A 22429-nucleotide genomic window follows, 5' to 3' on the forward strand; every position below is an offset into this window, starting at 1 on the left:
GGGTGCCCTGGGAGTTCGCCTTGACACGCAGCCACCGACAGGAAGGGGACAGGCTTGGGGAGCTGAGGCCGTGCGGCCCCTCGCGGGCACCGTGGGTTCCAGGTGCTCACGACCCGTGGAGCTCACAGGTAGGAGTCTGGGCACAGGGACGCCTGGGACCCGGGAGAGTCACAAGAGAGCTGAACAGGCAGAGGCTGGCGGGGCGCGCGGGCCGGGGAAGCCGCAGGGGCTCGGCTCGCCCGCGGAACGGTGGGTCTGTTTATCTGCTGGGAGTGTCAGGTGTGGGGACAAGGGGCCAGAGTGGCCTGCAGACGCTAGGGCTCTGTGCCCGCCCAGCACGCTGACTCTGGCAGCTGGCGAGGCCGTGTCCCAGTGCCTCCCTGGGCCGGGTGGGGTCCCCTCGGCCTGCCACCAGAGCTACTGGGAAGAAGGCCTCCCTCCACGCGGCCAGCGGGAGGACCTGCAGGGAGAGGCAGGCGGTGGGCAGGGCGGAGCTCCGTGGGGACAGTGGGGAAGCCGAGTCCTTGTTCCTGGGGGCACAGCCTGCCTGCGCGGCGGGGTCCTGGCGGGGCACACGCTGCAGCCCCCAAGGAGGGAGAGCCCAATGCAAAACTGGGGTGGCCGAATGTGACGGAGATGGGGGTGCCCCCGCCCCTCGACCCTGCCAGCGCAGGGGCTGTGCAGGAGGCTCAGCAGTCGCTCGGGACCCAGAACTTCCCTGGCCCCTGGGCCCCTGGCTCTGTTCACCTCCCACGAGGCTCCTCTCCGCCCTGCGCCTGCCTGACCAGCCCCTCAGTTCCCCGCCCTGGACGCCACTGAGGCCCTGCCTGGATGCCCACACTCGCTCTCCACGGGCCCCCTCCTGCGGCGCCTGCCCCCCACTTCCTGCGGGGTGGGGCAAGCAGGGCAGGGGCCTCTGTTCCTGCTGCCTGTGTCCCCATGGGCACCACGTGGGCTGCACCCAGCAGTTCTGACACGTGCTGGGTTCCTGCCGCTCCCTCTATGGGACACCAAGGTCCCCAAGGGCAGGAGCTGTCCTGCTGTGCGGGGCCCCCGCCAGCTCAGCCCCCGGCCGTGGTGTGCACCGTGCGTCCCAGGCACATGGGGCGGTGGGCTCACCAGCTGATAGAGGAGACACCACCCGGCGGGGAAGGACTGACCAAGCATGTCAGCTCCGTGGTTTACTCACGGGGCTCCCTTTCCCGCAACGTCTGGGAGTTATTTTTAAAGAGGCTCAGTTTTTCGTTGTCATTACCAAACAGCCAATTAGTTACCTCTCTCGTTAACTCTTCCTTCTGGGAGTTTCGTACAAGAAAAAAACTGACTCTTGCCTTGGCCAGGCGGCTCACTTGGTTGGAGCTCTGTCCTGTGCACCAAAAGGTCGCAGGTTCGATTCCCAGTGAGGGCACAGGCCTGGGCTATGGGCTCGATCCCTGGTTGGGGCGCGTACAAGAGGCAACCGACCGGTGTTCCTCTTTCACACGGATGTCTCCACCCTCTCAAAATCAATAAACATATTCTCAAGTGAGGACTGAAAACAAAACAAAACCGAGCCCTAACAGGCAGCGTGCGCAGCCCCAGTGGCGCCCACGCCTCCGGCAGACGGCGCGCCAGGCCGCCGAGGTCCTACGCACCCTCCTCCGCTCCTCTCGCTCTCGCAGCAGGGCCTCTCTGTCCACCAGCTTGACCACCGTCGGCAGCCCTGAAAGGCAAGCGTCCGTGAGGGGGCTGAGGCCCGCTGTCGCCTGTCCCGCCTCCCGCCTGACTTGCCGCACCCAACGTGGTCCCTTCCTCACGGCCCATGACAGAAAACCCGGGAGTCATAAAATGAGACATATCGTCAAGTCTTTAAAACCTAATCATTTTCTCTGCAAGGTAGGCAGACAAGCTGTGACCCTTGCTGACAACCGGGTGATGCGGGCTGTCTTCTAAGTGACGGGTCATAAGGAAGGGGCTGGCGGCCCAGCAGGAGTGGGGCCACCGGGCCGCAGGAGCGACGCGGTAGCGCCTTGCCAACAGGAGAGGCGCTGGCAAGGACGCCTGAGAGGATGAGGATGGGCTGCCGCCCCCGCCCCCGAGGACCGGGCTGCTCTGGGACTCTTCAACACGGAACAGACACGGTGGCCTCGGACCCCATCCCTGGGCCCAGCGTCCCTCCCACCTCCCTGCCTGCAGAGCGGATGCTCCTCGCAGCAAGTCCCTGAGAACCAGCCGCTGAGCAGACCCACCTTCGTGATCCTCCAGCCGCACCCCGAGGTCGGGCAGGATGTCGTCTCGCAGGGTGTCACTGAGCTGCAGGACCTCAGGGACTGGGGGCAGAGAGAGCGCCTCAGTGACCCCTGGGACCCGCAGGACGTGCGCCTCCCTGAGCCTCAGGAGGGAGCTGAGCCGCGCAAGAGTCCAGAGCAGCCCCCCACCCCCCTGCCGGGGCCCTCACCACCAGACTGCCCTGTAGGGCCCTGTCTGAGGATGCACAAGATGGGTGCCGGGGTCCCGGGGCAGGGAGAAGTGGAGGGTGGGGGGCTGCGCACCAGGCGGGCCCACGGAAACTCGAGTCTACGCCGCCGAGGGAAGCGAGGCTCAGCACGCTCCCACGCCCCCTCAGCCGGACACCCACGGGCACACTGGCTCCGGGCCTGTGCCTGAGGCCACCCAGAGGGCCTGGAAGGGCCCCTCACCTCACGCTGCTCTGGGCACACCTGGCCCCGGACGGCCACGGCTCCTGGCACTCGTGGCTGGCAAGAGCCAGAGCTGCGGCGGAGGAAGGGAGGTGGCTGTCCGGGACAGACCCAGCTCTGGAGGTTGGGGTGACCCCACAGCTGCCAGCATCTCACCAAGAGACCCTGGCCCAGTAAGGGACATGGACAGCCCGGAGGCCGGGGCCCTGCCCCGCCTTGGTGACGCTCACTGGCTCCACTCTCGCCAGGCCTTGCCAGCTGCCGAGGGAGGTGGCCTGCGAGGACCAGGGGGGAGCAGTGTTGGGCTGGCCCGCTGGCCCTGAAGTGACTCTTCTGAGAGGTGATGCACACCAAGCAAACAGAGTGGTGGGGATGAAAAGACTGTAGGTGTGGCCGTCAGGTCTGGACTTGATGGTCCCTTCAGGGTCGGATGCCTGGGGCGCTCCCAAGAGGGAAGGACTGGCCCGAATGTCCACAGTGCCGACCCCGTGTGAGCCACCAGGACCAAAAGCCCTGCGGAGCCGCCGGCCTCACCTTTCCGGTCCCGGGCGATCTTCCGCACGCCCTCCCTGAACTCCGACAGCACCTGCAGGTACGGCATGACTGTGCTCTCGAGCTGGGGGAAGAAGCGTTTCGTTGTTGAGAGGGGCCCCCTCGTGTGTATCACCCGAGTCCAGTGCCTGCGCGGGCAGCCGGTGGCCGGCACGGCGTGCGGGGCGGCGCACACAGGGAGGCTCCCACGCCGTCCAGCAGGAGCAGCGCCAAGGCTGTCTGGGGCGGAGGTCAGGGGAGAACACCCTCTCAGTGGTCACACACCTTCCTGGGGGGGACGTCCCGGCAGGCCGGTCGCCATCCGACGCACACTCTCCCTGCTGTCCTGTGCCCCAGCGGCAGCCCCAGGACAGCCCCAGAACGCAAAGCCTGCTGGGACAGCACCACTGGAGGGGGCGGAATCCAAGCTGCAGAAGCAGCTTCTCAAAAATCCTTTTGTTCCATCGGCCATATTTCCCAGTCGGCCTTTGAGCCAGGTCTCTCCTGCCTCCTACGTCGCTCGACAGCTCCACAGGCACAGTAACGATAATTAAGTCCACGAGCCAGCGAGGCTGACGGGCCTGCAGTACGGCCTACACCCCTCTGGGCCCGATCCTGCACCTGGCTGCTGGGACACGTCCCTGCAGGGACGCGGGTGGGGGACCCTGGCAGCTCTCATGGCTCTGGTCTGGGCCCGGGCCCCAGCTGACCACGCCGCACTGTGGACCACTCAGCACCGAGCTGCTGTAAGACTCGGGGGTTGCCTCCCCTGCCCCTGAAACAGTTTGGGTTTGGAAGTGAACCCGTGAGCTTCGAGTGGAATGGACTATGTGGTGCCCTTGGGCCCAGCGGGCTCCCCGAGCCTTTTCCGTGACCCTCGGAGGTGCTGGGGACCCGTGACCACAGCCGCTGAAGGCCGCACACCACCCCCGGGGCACTGGGCATGAGGAGCGCTTTTTGCAAAGTTCAAAGGTAGACTGTCTTTAACCCAGGAGGGTTGTTTTTAAAGAAAATAAACATCTAGAATCACTGGCACAGGAGAACGAAGCAGCTGCGTGGCTTGCTTTCTAAGGAGCACCGAAGAGGCTTCCTATAAGGCAACGATTGGAAAGCCAGTGGGGGCTGCGGCGGCGCAGGCCCGGCGCGGGCAGGACTGCAAACCCCCAAGCTGCTCCCTCCAGGCGCTGCTCCTGGGGGGACGTCTACAACCCCATGCAGGCCTTCTTCCCTTCAGGCTGCACCCGACTCCTGTTTTTACGCGAGTATTGAAATGTGCGTTCTAGTCACGCACTGACAGGGCGCTCTCGACTCGCGGGTGGGGGGTAGGGGGGAGTGGGGAGAGTTCACCTGAGAGGAACCCGACCTGCGCCAGTCACGCCATGTGGGTCTGCACCCACGCCAACCACAGCAACTGCTGTGGGTTTTCTCACGAGCCCAGACCCACCCAACAGACGGCTGAACGTGAGTGGGAGGATCTGAGTACGGGTCGCACGTGCGAGGATGAGCGAGGGGGAACCCGTGCTGCCACGGGGCTGCGCCTTCTCGCCTGGTCTCCCGGGATCGAGCTCGGACGGCACAGGCCCGCCTGACCGGCAGCCAGCGAGGAAGGCCGCCCTCGACGCTCAGTTCCCCAGCCGGGTCTGGAAGGCCCAGTGCGGGTGGGATCGGATGCTGGTCTCCGCCTGTCCACAGGCTTGACCCAGCACAGGAACGAGGAACAGGGAGGGAGCAGGTGTGGAAGGAAGGAGGGTGCCCCTGGCGACCCAAGGGTGGCCCGGCAGGGGCTCCGGGCCCAGGTGGCTGCACTCACGTTCAGGCTGCTTCCAGGTCCTCCAACAGGGAAGCCCAGGGAGCTGTCCTCTTCTATGGCCCCAAAGATCTAGGATAAGAAACGAGCGCGCGGGAGGAAGAGGCCCGGAGAGGCGGCGTTCGCTGGCCAGGCTGCGCCGCATGTTGCCGCGGCAGAGACCCTGGGCCTGGCCGGCGGGCAGGTGTGCGGTGCACAGCTCTGCGCCTCGTTCTGCTTCCCAAACGAGGCCGGAGGGGAAGCCGAGGCACGCAGGGCCAGAGTGCGTCCCGCTCAGCCCTGCGCCGCTGCCGCCGGCCCGTTCCCACGGCCACGGCCCTACTGGGGCGCGCGTACCTTCAGCATGTGGGTGAGGTACAGGGCCACGCTCTCCAGCAGAGCCCGGTTGGGCCTCCTCCTCGCGGCCTTCCGGGCGGCCATGTACAGGTTGCAGTGGCTGACCAGGGCCCGCATCTCCTCCAGGACAGTGCGCGTGTCCACGTTGTCACACAGGGCTGCGTGCACCGCTGCCTTCCTGCTGGCGAAGCTAAGAGAGGAGGACGGGGGACATCAGCCATGACAGCCACGGCACGCCGGCGGGTTGGGGCGCCGTGACCCCAGAGACGAGGCTCCACCTCACCTCTCGTTCAGCTCTGCCTCCTCCTCCTCCCACTTCTCGAACTGGCTGGAGGCATCGACAGGAGCGCGGAGGATGTCTTTCACGTTTAAGAAAAACTCCTGTGGTCAGAGAGTTCCACTCAGCGGCGTGCGCACAGCCGGCCCCTCCAAGGCCCCTCGAGGACGGTGGTCGGGGCCGGCCCTCCCCGCGCGCGCCCTCGTGTGAGTCCCGCTCTGGCTCAGAACACAGCACGGCCTCCTCGGGGACTCACACTCAGGAACTTCTCGTACTGCAGGGCCGACTCCATGGTGTTGCTCGAATAGTCCAGCGTGTCCTTCCACGAGTGCATGAGGAAGGCCAAGCGCAGCTGCCTGGCTGCGGAGAGAACAGCACGGGGGCTCCCTTACCCTCCTGAGAGCTGCGTCCCCGTCGCCGCAGCCGAGCAAAGCAGCGTGTGCTCTTTGGGCGTGGCCAGTGAGTACCTGAGTGCTTCTTCAAGGCGTCTTTGATGGTGACGAAGTTTTTGAGCGACTTGGACATTTTGCAGCCTGCGATCGTCAGGTGGCCCGTGTGCAGGAAGTAGCGGACCCAGCAGTCATTTTCAAAGTAGGCCTGCGCGTGGGGCGGGGCAGCTGCTGAGTCCGCGCCTCTGCGGGTCGGGGTGGGGGGTCCCCTGTCCATGCCGTGCGCGCCGAAGGGGGTGCCGCCTTTTCTCGGTGGGCACTGGGGCTCAGAGGGGCTGCCCAGTTAACGCGCCGGGGTAACGTTGGCTCGAATCTGGCCTGACTGCTGCCAAACATCAGGCTGCTAATTGCTGACGGGCGATTTTATACAGAAGCTACCCCATGTCACTGGCTGTTTTTTTTGTCATTGAATATGAAAATGAAACAATCTAAATAAACTTCAATGTACTTTCTTTATACATAATGTATTGAAATGAAACTTTGTACATATCTTCTATGTAACTTTTAATAACTTTTTTTAGTATGATAAACTGTAGAGCAGTTGATCGTACTTGAAAACACGGGTTTACTCGTGACCGGTCAATCATGTGTTGATGTGGGAAATGAGCCCCACAGTTAGGGTTCAGCTTTCCCACGACAGACCCCCAATGCAGACACCAGGCTCCATTCACAGCCCCTCCCTCGCAGCCCCCGCCTCGGCCCCGCCGCCCACGGCACAGCCTACCTCGGACTGCGCCAGCTCATTGTCGTGGTGCGGGAACCGGAGGTCGAAGCCCCCCCCGTGGATGTCCATCGAGGCTCCGAGGAGGGTGCCCGCCATGGCGGAACACTCGATGTGCCAGCCCGGACGCCCCTGGGGAGGAAACGACCTGGTGACCGGCCGCCTGACCTCACTTCACTCGCCCCAAGGTGCTGACCCCAACACCTCAGCACTTTCCTGGGACAGGTGTTAAGTTCCACCTGGGAAACGAAGGGAAGCCGTCTGTGCAGCTCCCCACGGCTTCGTGCTGAGGCCGCGTCACGGCCAGTGTCCCCCGGCACGTGGCCGGGAGCAGATGCAGACACCCCCTCCCCGCGGCTCAGGGAACGCCAGAGGGCGGACTCGCCCCGGGAGCCTGTGATACTCAGAGTCAAAGCCCATCGGGACGCAGGGGCCTCCAAGGCGGTCCAGCAGCCCACGCGCCAACCCCCCCCAATCCCGCACGATGGCAGAGAGGCGGCCGGAAGGGGAGCGGCCTGCCCTCAGGCCCGGGGCTGCAGGGGGCCCGAGTCCCCAGGGCTGCCCCCGACCCCGGCCCTGTGCCCTCTCCGTGCTCACCCTGCCCCACGGGCACGGCCAGGACGGCTCCCCCGGCTTGGAGGCCTTCCACAGGGCGAAGTCATTGGGGGACCGCTTCTCGCTCAGGCGCTCCGCCGAGACGCTCAGGTCGCCTGTGGGGGACACGAGGGAAGGGTTGCTCAGCACAGCCTCACGGTCGCAACCATCGCACCTCCAGGCCAGCTTAAAAAGTGTCTGTCCCCACCCTCGGCCGCGGCTTTCCTGGCTTTTCAGAGAGGAGGTGGGTTGGAGAGAGAGAGAGAGGCCTTGACGGGCTGTGTCCCGTAGCTGCCGACTGGGGACCACACCCACGACCTCCCAGCGCACGGGGTGCTCTGACCACGGCACCAGCTGGCCGGGGTCAAGGCCAGCTTTGGGTCTGCTGGGGAGTCCCCCTGACCCATTTGTTTGCTAACGTGGCCAAGCACACCTTCACGTCTACTGTGCCTGGAGTGGGTGTCGCCCAGTGTCCAGGTATTCGAGGGCCCATTGACAAGGTCCAAGGTCGCTGACGGACTCCCAGGCCCATTAGCCGTGGGCCTGGCCCGCATCTGCGTTTCCACGGATGCTGGTCTCCTGCCGCACCCCCCTCCCCACCCCCATCCTGTGGTAAGCGATGGGCTCTGGTCTGAGGCGAGGCGACCTCATGGTGGCAGCTTGGGGACCTGGCTCGGCAGCAGGATCTCGTGTGGGCGGCCGTCGGGACACTCACTGACCCTCCTGCGCTCATCGGCGGAGGTGACAGGTGACGTGGAGGAGGCCGCAGGCCCCAGAGGGCGGACGAGCCGGTCACCCAGAGGAGGGTGCGCGGCCAGCACAGGGGGCTTGTGGGCCCCGCGTCGGGTCCACAGGACGCGCTGGCGCTGAGAAAGCAAACACCTGCCCGGGGGTCCCGCCTGCGTGCAGAGCACCCATCCCCGCGGTCCCCGGGGAGGAGCTGGGTGAATGGGGTAGAGCAAGGGCCCTCGGCCCCCACTGAGGCCGCGGGGGGTCTGGCCAGGCCCGCTCCTGGGCGCTACCGCCCCCTCGTGGGAGACTCTGGAACAGAGCGCGTCAAGGCCCCTTCCGGTCTCAGCGGGGCAGCCTGACAGAAGGCACGTCTCAGGCTTGACGGTCAGGGGACGCTCTGAATGCAGAGCTCCTGGCCAACGTGAAAGAGTCCGGAGAAGCGGCGCGGCTACGAACGCGGGGACGGCGACCCTCCTCATTCTGGGGTAACGACGTGCAGGTCTGTGGCTTTTAAAATCTAAACGAGCCCCAGGCAGACACACGTCCTGGGAACTCGAACCGATTCTAGAGTCAGTCGGGGCGAAGACAGGAGCAGAAGCACACGCTGTGTAAGAGGAACGGCCAGCCAGGGTCCCACGAAGAGACTCGGTGACACACGGCGGCACGTGCTCCCCGCTTCAGAAGGGTCCTGGTGCACGTGACCTTCAGAGGCCGGGCCACACGCTCCCTCAGGCTGCCAGGCCTCGGAGGCAGTGGGGGCGCTCAGGGTCTGCCTCTCACGCGCCTCCAGCCCCCACGGTCAGGTCCGCTTGGTCCTCACGTCCCCTGAACCTTCTCCCTTCCTCACCAGTCTTGCGAGAAGTTTCCCTCCTCTGTCTTCGTGAAGAACAGTTATTTCCCTTCCACTTCTCTGCTCTGGTCTTTCCTTCCTTTCCCTGGACCGCTGCTCCTCTTCCCGCGCTTGGACGGAACCCCCGCCTCGCCAATTCCTCGCCCTTTCAGTCTCCGTTCCCCGAGCCCACATCCCGTGACGCGGCCCTTCACCGCGTGCGATGCAGACACCCCGTCCCGTCCACGTGGTTCCCGTCTTGCACCTGCCCAGGAGCGTGGCGCCGCACAGGTTTCTTGTAAGGACTTTCTTCTTCTTTTCACAGTGAGACGTTCTTATCCCGATTAGCCGGCGGGACTCAGTTCGGACGGTCCCTTCTTCTCTGCAGGAGGCGTGGTTGGGCACGGACCCTGGCCCCGCGGGGCCCGCGGCCTCCCCCGTGTGGCCTGGCGACTGTCAGCCTTGACAACCCCAGCGAACGCACTGCTCTCCTCTGTCCTCCTCACGTGGGGCCACGTGGCAGCCGGGAGCCTGACGATGGCAGTGGTCGGCCTGCTTCTCCTGGGGTCCCCGGCGGGCGGGGGCGTACGCACCTGTCGGCTCCACCCCTTTGCCAACAAGGCCTTTGCTTTGGCTTTGGCTTCGGCAGAGGCTCTGTATCTGTGAAAAGCCTGGGTTTGTAAGTTTTACGTGTCCCTTCAGTGTCGGCAGTAACGTGGTCACCGTGTGGTCCCATGGACGCCGCTCTTTGGGATTTGCAGGAACTCCTCTGTGTGGTCCCGTGTGTCCCCTTCAAGCAGTGGACATTCCTGCATCCCCGGGGTGACATTCCCCGTTGTCAGACCACGGCCGCTGACGTGTATTTTAATCCCATCCTAGCCCTGTGAGCCCTGGCGGGTCTGTGCATTCCTGGGAAGGCTCAACCCCCTTGTAGATGTGGGTGTGTCTGCTTCTGGGGCTCCAGGGATGTGGGGGTCCTGCTGCCTAATCCCGAGCCCGTGACGGGCCCACTTGGGGGCGGGGGCTTCAGCATCGTGAACTCGCGCCCGTCACTCTGCCGGCTTCAGCCTGAGTGCCTTTGGGTCCCGTGTTAACACCGCTAAACTAACCTGGCCCCTCCCTCCTGAGTGTTTCGTTTTCGGTTCTGATGTTTCTGTAGAGCGGAGCCCAAGAGGTGAAGCTACTTGATCAAAAGGCATGTTAATGGCCAAGCTGTTTTCCAGAAACACGGGCAGGTAATGCAACACGTGTGCTGGCCATGAGGGAGCCGCCCGGAAGGGCCACTGCTCCTGTGGTTCAACCCCAGATCACGTAGGGAAGAGAAAGGACTCCACAGATCATGTAGGGATGGGAATGGATCCCCAGATCATGTAGGAACCAGAATAGAGTCCCCGATCCTGCAGGAACCAGAATGGAGTCCCCAGATCATGCAGGGAAGAGAATGGAGTCCCCAGATCACTTAGGAATGGGAATGCAGTCCCCAGATCACGTAGGGATGGGAATGGAGTCCCCATATCACACAGGGCTGAGAATAGAGTCCCCAGATCACGTAGGGATGGGAATGGAGTCCCCAGATCACGTAGGGATGGGAATGGAGTCCCCAGATCACGCAGGAACCAGAATGGAGTCCCCAGATCATGCAGGGACAGGAATGGAGTCTCTAGATAATGCAGGGAGGAGAATGGAGTCCCAGTTCACGCAGGGAAGAGAATGGCGTCCCCAGTTCACACAGGGAAGAGAATGGAGTCCCCAGGTCACGCAGGAAAGAGAATGGAGTCCCCAGGTCATGCAGGGAGGAGAATGGAGTCCTCGGATCATGCAGGGATGGAAATGGGAGTCCCCAGATCACTTAGGGATGGCAATGGAGTCCCCAGATCACACAGGACTGAGAATAGAGTCTCCAGATCACGTACGGATGGGAATGGAGTCCTCAGATCACACAGGGCTGAGAAAAGAGTCCCCAGATCACGTAGGGATGGGAATGGAGTCCCCAGATCACACAGGGCTGAGAATGGAGTCCCCAGATCACTTAGGAACGGAATAGAATACCCAGATCACGTAGGAGCGAGGACGGAGTCCCCAGATCACGCAGGGAAGTGGTTGGAGTACCCAGATCACGCAGGGAAGAGAACGGAGTCCCCAGGTCACGCAGGGAAGAGAATGGAGTTCCCAGTTCACGCAGGGAAGAGAATGGAGTCCCCAGGTCACGCAGGGAAGAGAATGGAGTCCCCAGATCACGTAGGGCTGGGAATGGAGTCCCCAGATCACGTAGGGATGGGAATGGAGTCCCCAGATCACGTAGGGATGGGAATGGAGTCCCCAGATCATGCAGGGACAGGAATGGAGTCTCTAGATCATGCAGGGAAGAGAATGCAGTCCCAGGTCACGCAGGGAAGAGAATGGCGTCCCCAGTTCACACAGGGAAGAGAATGGAGTCCCCAGGGCACGCAGGAAAGAGAATGGAGTCCCCAGATCGGGTAGGAACCAGAATGGAGTCCCCGACCATGTAGGAACCAGAATGGAGTCCCCAGATCATGCAGGGACAGGAATGGAGTCTCCAGATCATGCAGGGAAGAGAATGGAGTCCCCAGGTCTCACAGGGAAGAGAATGGAGTCCTCGGATCATGCAGGGATGGAAATGGGAGTCCCCAGATCACGTAGGGATGGGAATGGAGTCCCCAGATCACGTAGGGATGGCAATGGAGTCCCCAGATGATGTAGGAACCAGAATGGAGTCCGCAGATCATGCAGGGACAGGAATGGAGTCTCTAGATCATGCAGGGAAGAGAATGCAGTCCCAGGTCACGCAGGGAAGAGAATGGCGTCACCAGTTCACACAGGGAAGAGAATGGAGTCCCCAGGGCACGCAGGAAAGAGAATGGAGTCCCCAGATCACGTAGGGATGGGAATGGAGTCCCCAGATCATTTAGGAACCAGAATGGAGTCCCCGATCATGTAGGAACCAGAATGGAGTCCCCAGATCATGCAGGGACAGGAATGGAGTCTCTAGATCATGCAGGGAAGAGAATGCAGTCCCAGGTCACGCAGGGAAGAGAATGGCGTCCCCAGTTCACACAGGGAAGAGAATGGAGTCCCCAGGGCACGCAGGAAAGAGAATGGAGTCCCCAGATCACGTAGGGATGGGAATGGAGTCCCCAGATCACACAGGGCTGAGAATTGAGTCCCCAGATCATGTAGGGATGGGAATGGAGTCCCCAGATAACACAGGAAAGAGAATGGAGTCCCAGATCACACAGGGCTGAGAATAGAGTCCCCAAATCACGTAGGGATGGGAATGGATTCCCCACATCACACATGAAAGAGAATGGCGTCCCCAGATCAAGTAGGGATGGGAATGGAGTCCCCAGATCACTTAGGGATGGGAATGGAGTCCCCAGATCACGTAGGGATGGGAATGGAGTCCCCAGATCACGTAGGGAGGGGAATGGAGTCCCCAGATCATGTAGGAACCAGAATGGAGTCCCCCATCATGTAGGAACCAGAATGGAGTCCCCAGATCATGCAGGGACAGGAATGGAGTCTCCAGATCATGCAGGGAAGAGAATGCAGTCCCAGGTCACGCAGGGAGGAGAATGGAGTCCCCAGGTCACGCAGGGAAGAGAATGGAGTCCCAGGTCACGCAGGGAAGAGAATGGCGTCCCAGGTCACGCAGGGAAGAGAATCGCGTCCCCAGATCACACAGGGAAGAGAATGGAGTCCCCAGGTCACGCAGAAAAGAGAATGGAGTCCCCAGGTCATGCAGGGAAGAGAATGGAGTCCTCGGATCATGCAGGGATGGAAATGGGAGTCCCCAGATCACTTATGGATGGCAACGGAGTCCCCAGATCACACAGGGCTGAGAATAGAGTCTCCAGATCACGTAGGGATGGGAATGGAGTCCCCAGATCACTTATGGATGGCAACGGAGTCCCCAGATCACACAGGGCTGAGAATAGAGTCTCCAGATCACGTAGGGATGGGAATGGAGTCCCCAGATCACACAGGGCTGAGAATAGAGTCCCCAGATCACGTAGGGATGGGAATGGAGTCCCCAGATCACACAGGGCTGAGAATGGAGTCCCCAGATCACTTAGGAACGGAATAGAATACCCAGATCACGTAGGAGCGAGGACGGAGTCCCCAGATCATGCAGGGAAGAGGACGGAGTCCCCAGATCACGCAGGGAAGTGGTCGGAGTCCCCAGATCACGCAGGGAAGAGAACGGAGTCCCCAGATCACGCAGGGAAGAGAACGGAGTCCCCAGGTCACGCAGGGAAGAGAATGGAGTCCTCGGATCACACAGGGCTGAGAATAGAGTCCCCAGATAACGTAGGGATGGGAATGGAGTCCCCAGATCACGTAGGGATGGGAATGGAGTCCCCACATCACGTAGGAACCAGAATGGAGTCCCCGACCATGTAGGAACCAGAATGGAGTCCCCAGATCATGCAGGGAAGAGAATGGAGTCCCAGGTCACGCAGGGAAGAGAATGGAGTCCCCAGGTCACTTAGGAACGGAATAGAATACCCAGATCATGTAGGAGTGAGGACGGAGTCCCCAGATCATGTAGGGAAGAGGACGGAGTCCCCAGATCACGCAGGGAAGTGGTCGGAGTCCCCAGATCACGCAGGGAAGAGAACGGAGTCCCCAGATCACACAGGGAAGAGAACGGAGTCCCCAGGTCACGCAGGGAAGAGAATGGAGTCCCCAGGTCACACAGAGAAGAGAATGGAGTCCTAGGGTCATGCAGGGATGGAAATGGGAGTCCCCAGATCACTTAGGGATGGCAATGGAGTCCTCAGATCACACAGGGCTGAGAATAGAGTCCCCAGATCACGTAGGGATGGGAATGGAGTCCCCAGATCACGTAGGGATGGGAATGGAGTCCCCAGATCACGTAGGGATGGGAATGGAGTCCCCAGATCATGTAGTAACCAGAATGGAGTCCCCGATCATGTTGGAACCAGAATGGAGTCCCCAGATCATGCAGGGACAGGAATGGAGTCTCCAGATCATGCAGGGAAGAGAATGCAGTCCCAGGTCACGCAGGGAAGAGAATGGAGTCCCCAGGTCATGCAGGGAAGAGAATGGAGTCCCCAGGTCACGCAGGGAAGAGAATGGAGTCCCCAGATCACGTAGGGATGGGAATGGAGGCCCCAGATCACACAGGGCTGAGAATAGAGTCCCCAGATCACGTACGGATGGGAATGGAGTCCCCAGATCACGAACGGATGGGAATGGAGTCCCCAGATCATGTAGGAACCAGAATGGAGTCCCCCATCATGTAGGTACCAGAATGGAATCCCCAGATCATGTAGGGACAGGAATGGAGTCTCCAGATCATGCAGGGAAGAGAATGCAGTCCCAGGTCACGCAGGGAAGAGAATGGAGTCCCCAGGTCACGCAGGGAAGAGAACGGAGTCCCCAGGTCACACAGGGAAGAGAATGGAGTCCCCAGGTCATGCAGGGAAGAGAATGGAGTCCTCGGATCATGCAGGGATGGAAATGGGAGTCCCCAGATCACTTAGGGATGGCAATGGAGTCCCCAGATTACACAGGGCTGAAAATAGTGTCTCCAGATCACGTAGGGATGGGAATGGAGTCCCCAAATCACACAGGGCTGAGAATAGAGTCCCCAGATCACGTAGGGATGGGAATGGAGTCCCCAGATAACACAGGGCTGAGAATGGAGTCCCCAGATCACTTAGGAACGGAATAGAATACCCAGATCACGTAGGAGCGAGGACGGAGTCCCCAGATCATGCAGGGAAGAGGACGGAGTCCCCAGATCACGCAGGGAAGTGGTCGGAGTCCCCAGATCATGCAGGGAAGAGAACGGAGTCCCCAGGTCACGCAGGGAAGAGAATGGAGTACCCAGGTCATGCAGGGAAGAGAATGGAGTCCTAGGATCATGCAGGGATGGAAATGGGAGTCCCGAGATCACTTAGGGATGGCAATGGAGTCCTCAGATCACACAGGGCTGAGAATAGAGTCCCCAGATCACGTAGGGATGGGAATGGAGTCCCCAGATGACTTAGGGATGGGAATGGAGTCCCCAGATCACGTAGGGATGGGAATGTAGTCCCCAGATCACGTAGGGATGGGAATGGAGTCCCCAGATCATGTAGTAACCAGAATGGAGTCCCCGATCATGTAGGAACCAGAATGGAGTCCCCAGATCATGCAGGGACAGGAATGGAGTCTCCAGATCATGCAGGGAAGAGAATGCAGTCCCAGGTCACGCAGGGAAGAGAATGGAGTCCCCAGGTCACGCAGGGAAGAGAACGGAGTCCCCAGGTCACACAGGGAAGAGAATGGAGTCCCCAGGTCATGCAGGGAAGAGAATGGAGTCCTCGGATCATGCAGGGATGGAAATGGGAGTCCCCAGATCACTTAGGGATGGCAATGGAGTCCCCAGATTACACAGGGCTGAAAATAGTGTCTCCAGATCACGTAGGGATGGGAATGGAGTCCCCAAATCACACAGGGCTGAGAATAGAGTCCCCAGATCACGTAGGGATGGGAATGGAGTCCCCAGATAACACAGGGCTGAGAATGGAGTCCCCAGATCACTTAGGAACGGAATAGAATACCCAGATCACGTAGGAGCGAGGACGGAGTCCCCAGATCATGCAGGGAAGAGGACGGAGTCCCCAGATCACGCAGGGAAGTGGTCGGAGTCCCCAGATCATGCAGGGAAGAGAACGGAGTCCCCAGGTCACGCAGGGAAGAGAATGGAGTACCCAGGTCATGCAGGGAAGAGAATGGAGTCCTAGGATCATGCAGGGATGGAAATGGGAGTCCCGAGATCACTTAGGGATGGCAATGGAGTCCTCAGATCACACAGGGCTGAGAATAGAGTCCCCAGATCACGTAGGGATGGGAATGGAGTCCCCAGATGACTTAGGGATGGGAATGGAGTCCCCAGATCACGTAGGGATGGGAATGTAGTCCCCAGATCACGTAGGGATGGGAATGGAGTCCCCAGATCATGTAGTAACCAGAATGGAGTCCCCGATCATGTAGGAACCAGAATGGAGTCCCCAGATCATGCAGGGACAGGAATGGAGTCTCCAGATCATGCAGGGAAGAGAATGCAGTCCCAGGTCACGCAGGGAAGAGAATGGAGTCCCCAGGTCACGCAGGGAAGAGAATGGAGTCCCCAGGTCACGCAGGGAAGAGAATGGAGTCCCCAGATCACGTAGGGATGGGAATGGAGGCCCCAGATCACACAGGGCTGAGAATAGAGTCCCCAGATCACGTAGGGATGGGAATGCAGTCCCCAGATCACGTACGGATGGGAATGGAGTCCCCAGATTATGTAGGAACCAGAATGGAGTCCCCCATCATGTAGGTACCAGAATGGAGTCCCCAGATCATGTAGGGACAGGAATGGAGTCTCCAGATCATGCAGGGAAGAGAATGCAGTCCCAGGTCACGCAGGGAAGAGAATGGAGTCCCCAGGTCACACAGGGAAGAGAATGGAGTCCCCAGGTCATGCAGGGAAGAGAATGGAGTCCTCGGATCATGTAGGGATGGAAATGGGAGTCCCCAGATCACTTAGGGATGGCAATGGAGTCCCCAGATTACACAGGGCTGAGAATAGAGTCTCCAGATCACGTAGGGATGGGAATGGATTCCCCAGATCACACAGGGCTGAGAATAGAGTCCCCAGATCACGTAGGGATGGGAATGGAGTCCCCAGATCACACAGGGCTTAGAATGGAGTCCCCAGATCACTTAGGAACGGGATAGAATACCCAGATCACGTAGGAGCGAGGACGGAGTCCCTAGATCATGCAGGAAAGAGGACGGAGTCCCCAGATCACGAAGGGAAGTGGTCGGAGTCCCCAGATCACGCAGGGAAGAGAACGGAGTCCCCAGGTCACGCAGGGAAGAGAATGGAGTCCCCAGGTCATGCAGGGAAGAGAATGGAGTCCTCGGATCATGCAGGGATGGAAATGGGAGTCCCCAGATCACTTAGGGATGGCAATGGAGTCCTCAGATCACACAGGGCTGAGAATAGAGTCCCCAGATCACGTAGGGATGGGAATGGAGTCCCCAGATCACTTAGGGATGGGAATGGAGTCCCCAGATCACGTAGGGATGGGAATGGAGTCCCCAGATCACGTACGGATGGGAATGGAGTCCCCAGATCATGTAGTAACCAGAATGGAGTCCCCGATCATGTAGGAACCAAAATGGAGTCCCCAGATCATGCAGGGACAGGAATGGAGTCTCCAGATCATGCAGGGAAGAGAATGCAGTCCCAGGTCACGCAGGGAAGAGAATGGAGTCCCCAGGTCATGCAGGGAAGAGAATGGTGTCCCCAGGTCACGCAGGGAAGAGAATGGAGTCCCCAGATCACGTAGGGATGGGAATGGAGGCCCCAGATCACACAGGGCTGAGAATAGAGTCCCCAGATCACGTACGGATGGGAATGGAGTCCCCAGATCACGAACGGATGGGAATGGAGTCCCCAGATCATGTAGGAACCAGAATGGAGTCCCCCATCATGTAGGTACCAGAATGGAATCCCCAGATCATGTAGGGACAGGAATGGAGTCTCCAGATCATGCAGGGAAGAGAATGCAGTCCCAGGTCACGCAGGGAAGAGAATGGAGTCCCCAGGTCACGCAGGGAAGAGAACGGAGTCCCCAGGTCACACAGGGAAGAGAATGGAGTCCCCAGGTCATGCAGGGAAGAGAATGGAGTCCTCGGATCATGCAGGGATGGAAATGGGAGTCCCCAGATCACTTAGGGATGGCAATGGAGTCCCCAGATTACACAGGGCTGAAAATAGTGTCTCCAGATCACGTAGGGATGGGAATGGAGTCCCCAAATCACACAGGGCTGAGAATAGAGTCCCCAGATCACGTAGGGATGGGAATGGAGTCCCCAGATAACACAGGGCTGAGAATGGAGTCCCCAGATCACTTAGGAACGGAATAGAATACCCAGATCACGTAGGAGCGAGGACGGAGTCCCCAGATCATGCAGGGAAGAGGACGGAGTCCCCAGATCACGCAGGGAAGTGGTCGGAGTCCCCAGATCATGCAGGGAAGAGAACGGAGTCCCCAGGTCACGCAGGGAAGAGAATGGAGTACCCAGGTCATGCAGGGAAGAGAATGGAGTCCTAGGATCATGCAGGGATGGAAATGGGAGTCCCGAGATCACTTAGGGATGGCAATGGAGTCCTCAGATCACACAGGGCTGAGAATAGAGTCCCCAGATCACGTAGGGATGGGAATGGAGTCCCCAGATGACTTAGGGATGGGAATGGAGTCCCCAGATCACGTAGGGATGGGAATGTAGTCCCCAGATCACGTAGGGATGGGAATGGAGTCCCCAGATCATGTAGTAACCAGAATGGAGTCCCCGATCATGTAGGAACCAGAATGGAGTCCCCAGATCATGCAGGGACAGGAATGGAGTCTCCAGATCATGCAGGGAAGAGAATGCAGTCCCAGGTCACGCAGGGAAGAGAATGGAGTCCCCAGGTCACGCAGGGAAGAGAATGGAGTCCCCAGATCACGTAGGGATGGGAATGGAGGCCCCAGATCACACAGGGCTGAGAATAGAGTCCCCAGATCACGTAGGGATCGGAATGCAGTCCCCAGATCACGTACGGATGGGAATGGAGTCCCCAGATTATGTAGGAACCAGAATGGAGTCCCCCATCATGTAGGTACCAGAATGGAGTCCCCAGATCATGTAGGGACAGGAATGGAGTCTCCAGATCATGCAGGGAAGAGAATGCAGTCCCAGGTCACGCAGGGAAGAGAATGGAGTCCCCAGGTCACACAGGGAAGAGAATGGAGTCCCCAGGTCATGCAGGGAAGAGAATGGAGTCCTCGGATCATGTAGGGATGGAAATGGGAGTCCCCAGATCACTTAGGGATGGCAATGGAGTCCCCAGATTACACAGGGCTGAGAATAGAGTCTCCAGATCACGTAGGGATGGGAATGGATTCCCCAGATCACACAGGGCTGAGAATAGAGTCCCCAGATCACGTAGGGATGGGAATGGAGTCCCCAGATCACACAGGGCTTAGAATGGAGTCCCCAGATCACTTAGGAACGGGATAGAATACCCAGATCACGTAGGAGCGAGGACGGAGTCCCTAGATCATGCAGGAAAGAGGACGGAGTCCCCAGATCACGAAGGGAAGTGGTCGGAGTCCCCAGATCACGCAGGGAAGAGAACGGAGTCCCCAGGTCACGCAGGGAAGAGAATGGAGTCCCCAGGTCATGCAGGGAAGAGAATGGAGTCCTCGGATCATGCAGGGATGGAAATGGGAGTCCCCAGATCACTTAGGGATGGCAATGGAGTCCTCAGATCACACAGGGCTGAGAATAGAGTCCCCAGATCACGTAGGGATGGGAATGGAGTCCCCAGATCACTTAGGGATGGGAATGGAGTCCCCAGATCACGTAGGGATGGGAATGGAGTCCCCAGATCACGTACGGATGGGAATGGAGTCCCCAGATCATGTAGTAACCAGAATGGAGTCCCCGATCATGTAGGAACCAAAATGGAGTCCCCAGATCATGCAGGGACAGGAATGGAGTCTCCAGATCATGCAGGGAAGAGAATGCAGTCCCAGGTCACGCAGGGAAGAGAATGGAGTCCCCAGGTCATGCAGGGAAGAGAATGGTGTCCCCAGGTCACGCAGGGAAGAGAATGGAGTCCCCAGATCACGTAGGGATGGGAATGGAGGCCCCAGATCACACAGGGCTGAGAATAGAGTCCCCAGATCACGTACGGATGGGAATGGAGTCACCAGATCACGAACGGATGGGAATGGAGTCCCCAGATCATGTAGGAACCAGAATGGAGTCCCCCATCATGTAGGTACCAGAATGGAATCCCCAGATCATGTAGGGACAGGAATGGAGTCTCCAGATCATGCAGGGAAGAGAATGCAGTCCCAGGTCACGCAGGGAAGAGAATGGAGTCCCCAGGTCACGCAGGGAAGAGAACGGAGTCCCCAGGTCACACAGGGAAGAGAATGGAGTCCCCAGGTCATGCAGGGAAGAGAATGGAGTCCTCGGATCATGCAGGGATGGAAATGGGAGTCCCCAGATCACTTAGGGATGGCAATGGAGTCCCCAGATTACACAGGGCTGAAAATAGTGTCTCCAGATCACGTAGGGATGGGAATGGAGTCCCCAAATCACACAGGGCTGAGAATAGAGTCCCCAGATCACGTAGGGATGGGAATGGAGTCCCCAGATAACACAGGGCTGAGAATGGAGTCCCCAGATCACTTAGGAACGGAATAGAATACCCAGATCACGTAGGAGCGAGGACGGAGTCCCCAGATCATGCAGGGAAGAGGACGGAGTCCCCAGATCACGCAGGGAAGTGGTCGGAGTCCCCAGATCATGCAGGGAAGAGAACGGAGTCCCCAGGTCACGCAAGGAAGAGAATGGAGTACCCAGGTCATGCAGGGAAGAGAATGGAGTCCTAGGATCATGCAGGGATGGAAATGGGAGTCCCGAGATCACTTAGGGATGGCAATGGAGTCCTCAGATCACACAGGGCTGAGAATAGAGTCCCCAGATCACGTAGGGATGGGAATGGAGTCCCCAGATGACTTAGGGATGGGAATGGAGTCCCCAGATCACGTAGGGATGGGAATGTAGTCCCCAGATCACGTAGGGATGGGAATGGAGTCCCCAGATCATGTAGTAACCAGAATGGAGTCCCCGATCATGTAGGAACCAGAATGGAGTCCCCAGATCATGCAGGGACAGGAATGGAGTCTCCAGATCATGCAGGGAAGAGAATGCAGTCCCAGGTCACGCAGGGAAGAGAATGGAGTCCCCAGGTCACGCAGGGAAGAGAATGGAGTCCTCAGGTCACGCAGGGAAGAGAATGGAGTCCCCAGATCACGTAGGGATGGGAATGGAGGCCCCAGATCACACAGGGCTGAGAATAGAGTCCCCAGATCACGTAGGGATGGGAATGCAGTCCCCAGATCACGTACGGATGGGAATGGAGTCCCCAGATTATGTAGGAACCAGAATGGAGTCCCCCATCATGTAGGTACCAGAATGGAGTCCCCAGATCATGTAGGGACAGGAATGGAGTCTCCAGATCATGCAGGGAAGAGAATGCAGTCCCAGGTCACGCAGGGAAGAGAATGGAGTCCCCAGGTCACACAGGGAAGAGAATGGAGTCCCCAGGTCATGCAGGGAAGAGAATGGAGTCCTCGGATCATGTAGGGATGGAAATGGGAGTCCCCAGATCACTTAGGGATGGCAATGGAGTCCCCAGATTACACAGGGCTGAGAATAGAGTCTCCAGATCACGTAGGGATGGGAATGGATTCCCCAGATCACACAGGGCTGAGAATAGAGTCCCCAGATCACGTAGGGATGGGAATGGAGTCCCCAGATCACACAGGGCTTAGAATGGAGTCCCCAGATCACTTAGGAACGGGATAGAATACCCAGATCACGTAGGAGCGAGGACGGAGTCCCTAGATCATGCAGGAAAGAGGACGGAGTCCCCAGATCACGAAGGGAAGTGGTCGGAGTCCCCAGATCACGCAGGGAAGAGAACGGAGTCCCCAGGTCACGCAGGGAAGAGAATGGAGTCCCCAGGTCATGCAGGGAAGAGAATGGAGTCCTCGGATCATGCAGGGATGGAAATGGGAGTCCCCAGATCACTTAGGGATGGCAATGGAGTCCTCAGATCACACAGGGCTGAGAATAGAGTCCCCAGATCACGTAGGGATGGGAATGGAGTCCCCAGATCACTTAGGGATGGGAATGGAGTCCCCAGATCACGTAGGGATGGGAATGGAGTCCCCAGATCACGTAGGGATGGGAATGGAGTCCCCAGATCATGTAGTAACCAGAATGGAGTCCCCGATCATGTAGGAACCAAAATGGAGTCCCCAGATCATGCAGGGACAGGAACGGAGTCTCCAGATCATGCAGGGAAGAGAATGCAGTCCCAGGTCACGTAGGGAAGAGAATGGAGACCCCAGGTCACGCAGGGAAGAGAATGGAGTCCCCAGGTCATGCAGGGAAGAGAATGGAGTCCCCAGATTATGCAGGGAAGAGAATGGAGTAACCAGATCACTTAGGGAAGGGAATAGAGTCCCCAGATCACACAGGGCTGAGAATAGAGTCCCCAGATCACGTAGGGATGGGAATGGAGTCCCCAGATCACACAGGAAAGAGAATGGAGTCCCAGATCACACAGGGCTGAGAATAGAGTCCCCAAATCACGTAGGGATGGGAATGGATTCCCCAGATCACACAGGAAAGAGAATGGAGTCCCCAGATCACGTAGGGATGCGAATGGAGTCCCCAGATCACCTAGGGATGGGAATGGAGTCCCCAGATCACGTAGGGATGGGAATGGAGTCCCCAGATCACGTAGGGATGGGAATAGAGTCCCCAGATCATGTAGGAACCAGAATGGAGTCCCCCATCATGTAGGAACCAGAATGGAGTCC

The 22429-nt window shown here is 59.3% G+C and overlaps 1 protein-coding gene across 1 annotated transcript in view; it reads right to left on the reverse strand.

Annotated features, from left to right (window-relative positions):
- CARS1 (cysteinyl-tRNA synthetase 1) overlaps positions 1-22429 on the reverse strand; it is a 99416-nt gene that overhangs the window by 1808 nt on the left and 75179 nt on the right. Inside the window, exons 10-19 of the mRNA XM_090292939.1 lie at positions 7397-7509; positions 6803-6931; positions 6097-6226; positions 5886-5989; positions 5636-5733; positions 5353-5542; positions 5020-5088; positions 3213-3294; positions 2229-2309; positions 1635-1702 (exon numbers count right to left, since the gene is read on the reverse strand). Coding sequence (XP_090149065.1) covers positions 1635-1702; positions 2229-2309; positions 3213-3294; positions 5020-5088; positions 5353-5542; positions 5636-5733; positions 5886-5989; positions 6097-6226; positions 6803-6931; positions 7397-7509 — 1064 coding nt within the window. The remainder of the gene's footprint in view (positions 1-1634; positions 1703-2228; positions 2310-3212; positions 3295-5019; positions 5089-5352; positions 5543-5635; positions 5734-5885; positions 5990-6096; positions 6227-6802; positions 6932-7396; positions 7510-22429) is intronic.

The sequence above is a fragment of the Furipterus horrens genome, unplaced genomic scaffold (genome assembly GCF_987537825.1).
Source record: "Furipterus horrens unplaced genomic scaffold, mFurHor1.1.pri manual_scaffold_2, whole genome shotgun sequence".
NCBI classification, from domain to species: domain Eukaryota; kingdom Metazoa; phylum Chordata; class Mammalia; order Chiroptera; family Furipteridae; genus Furipterus; species Furipterus horrens.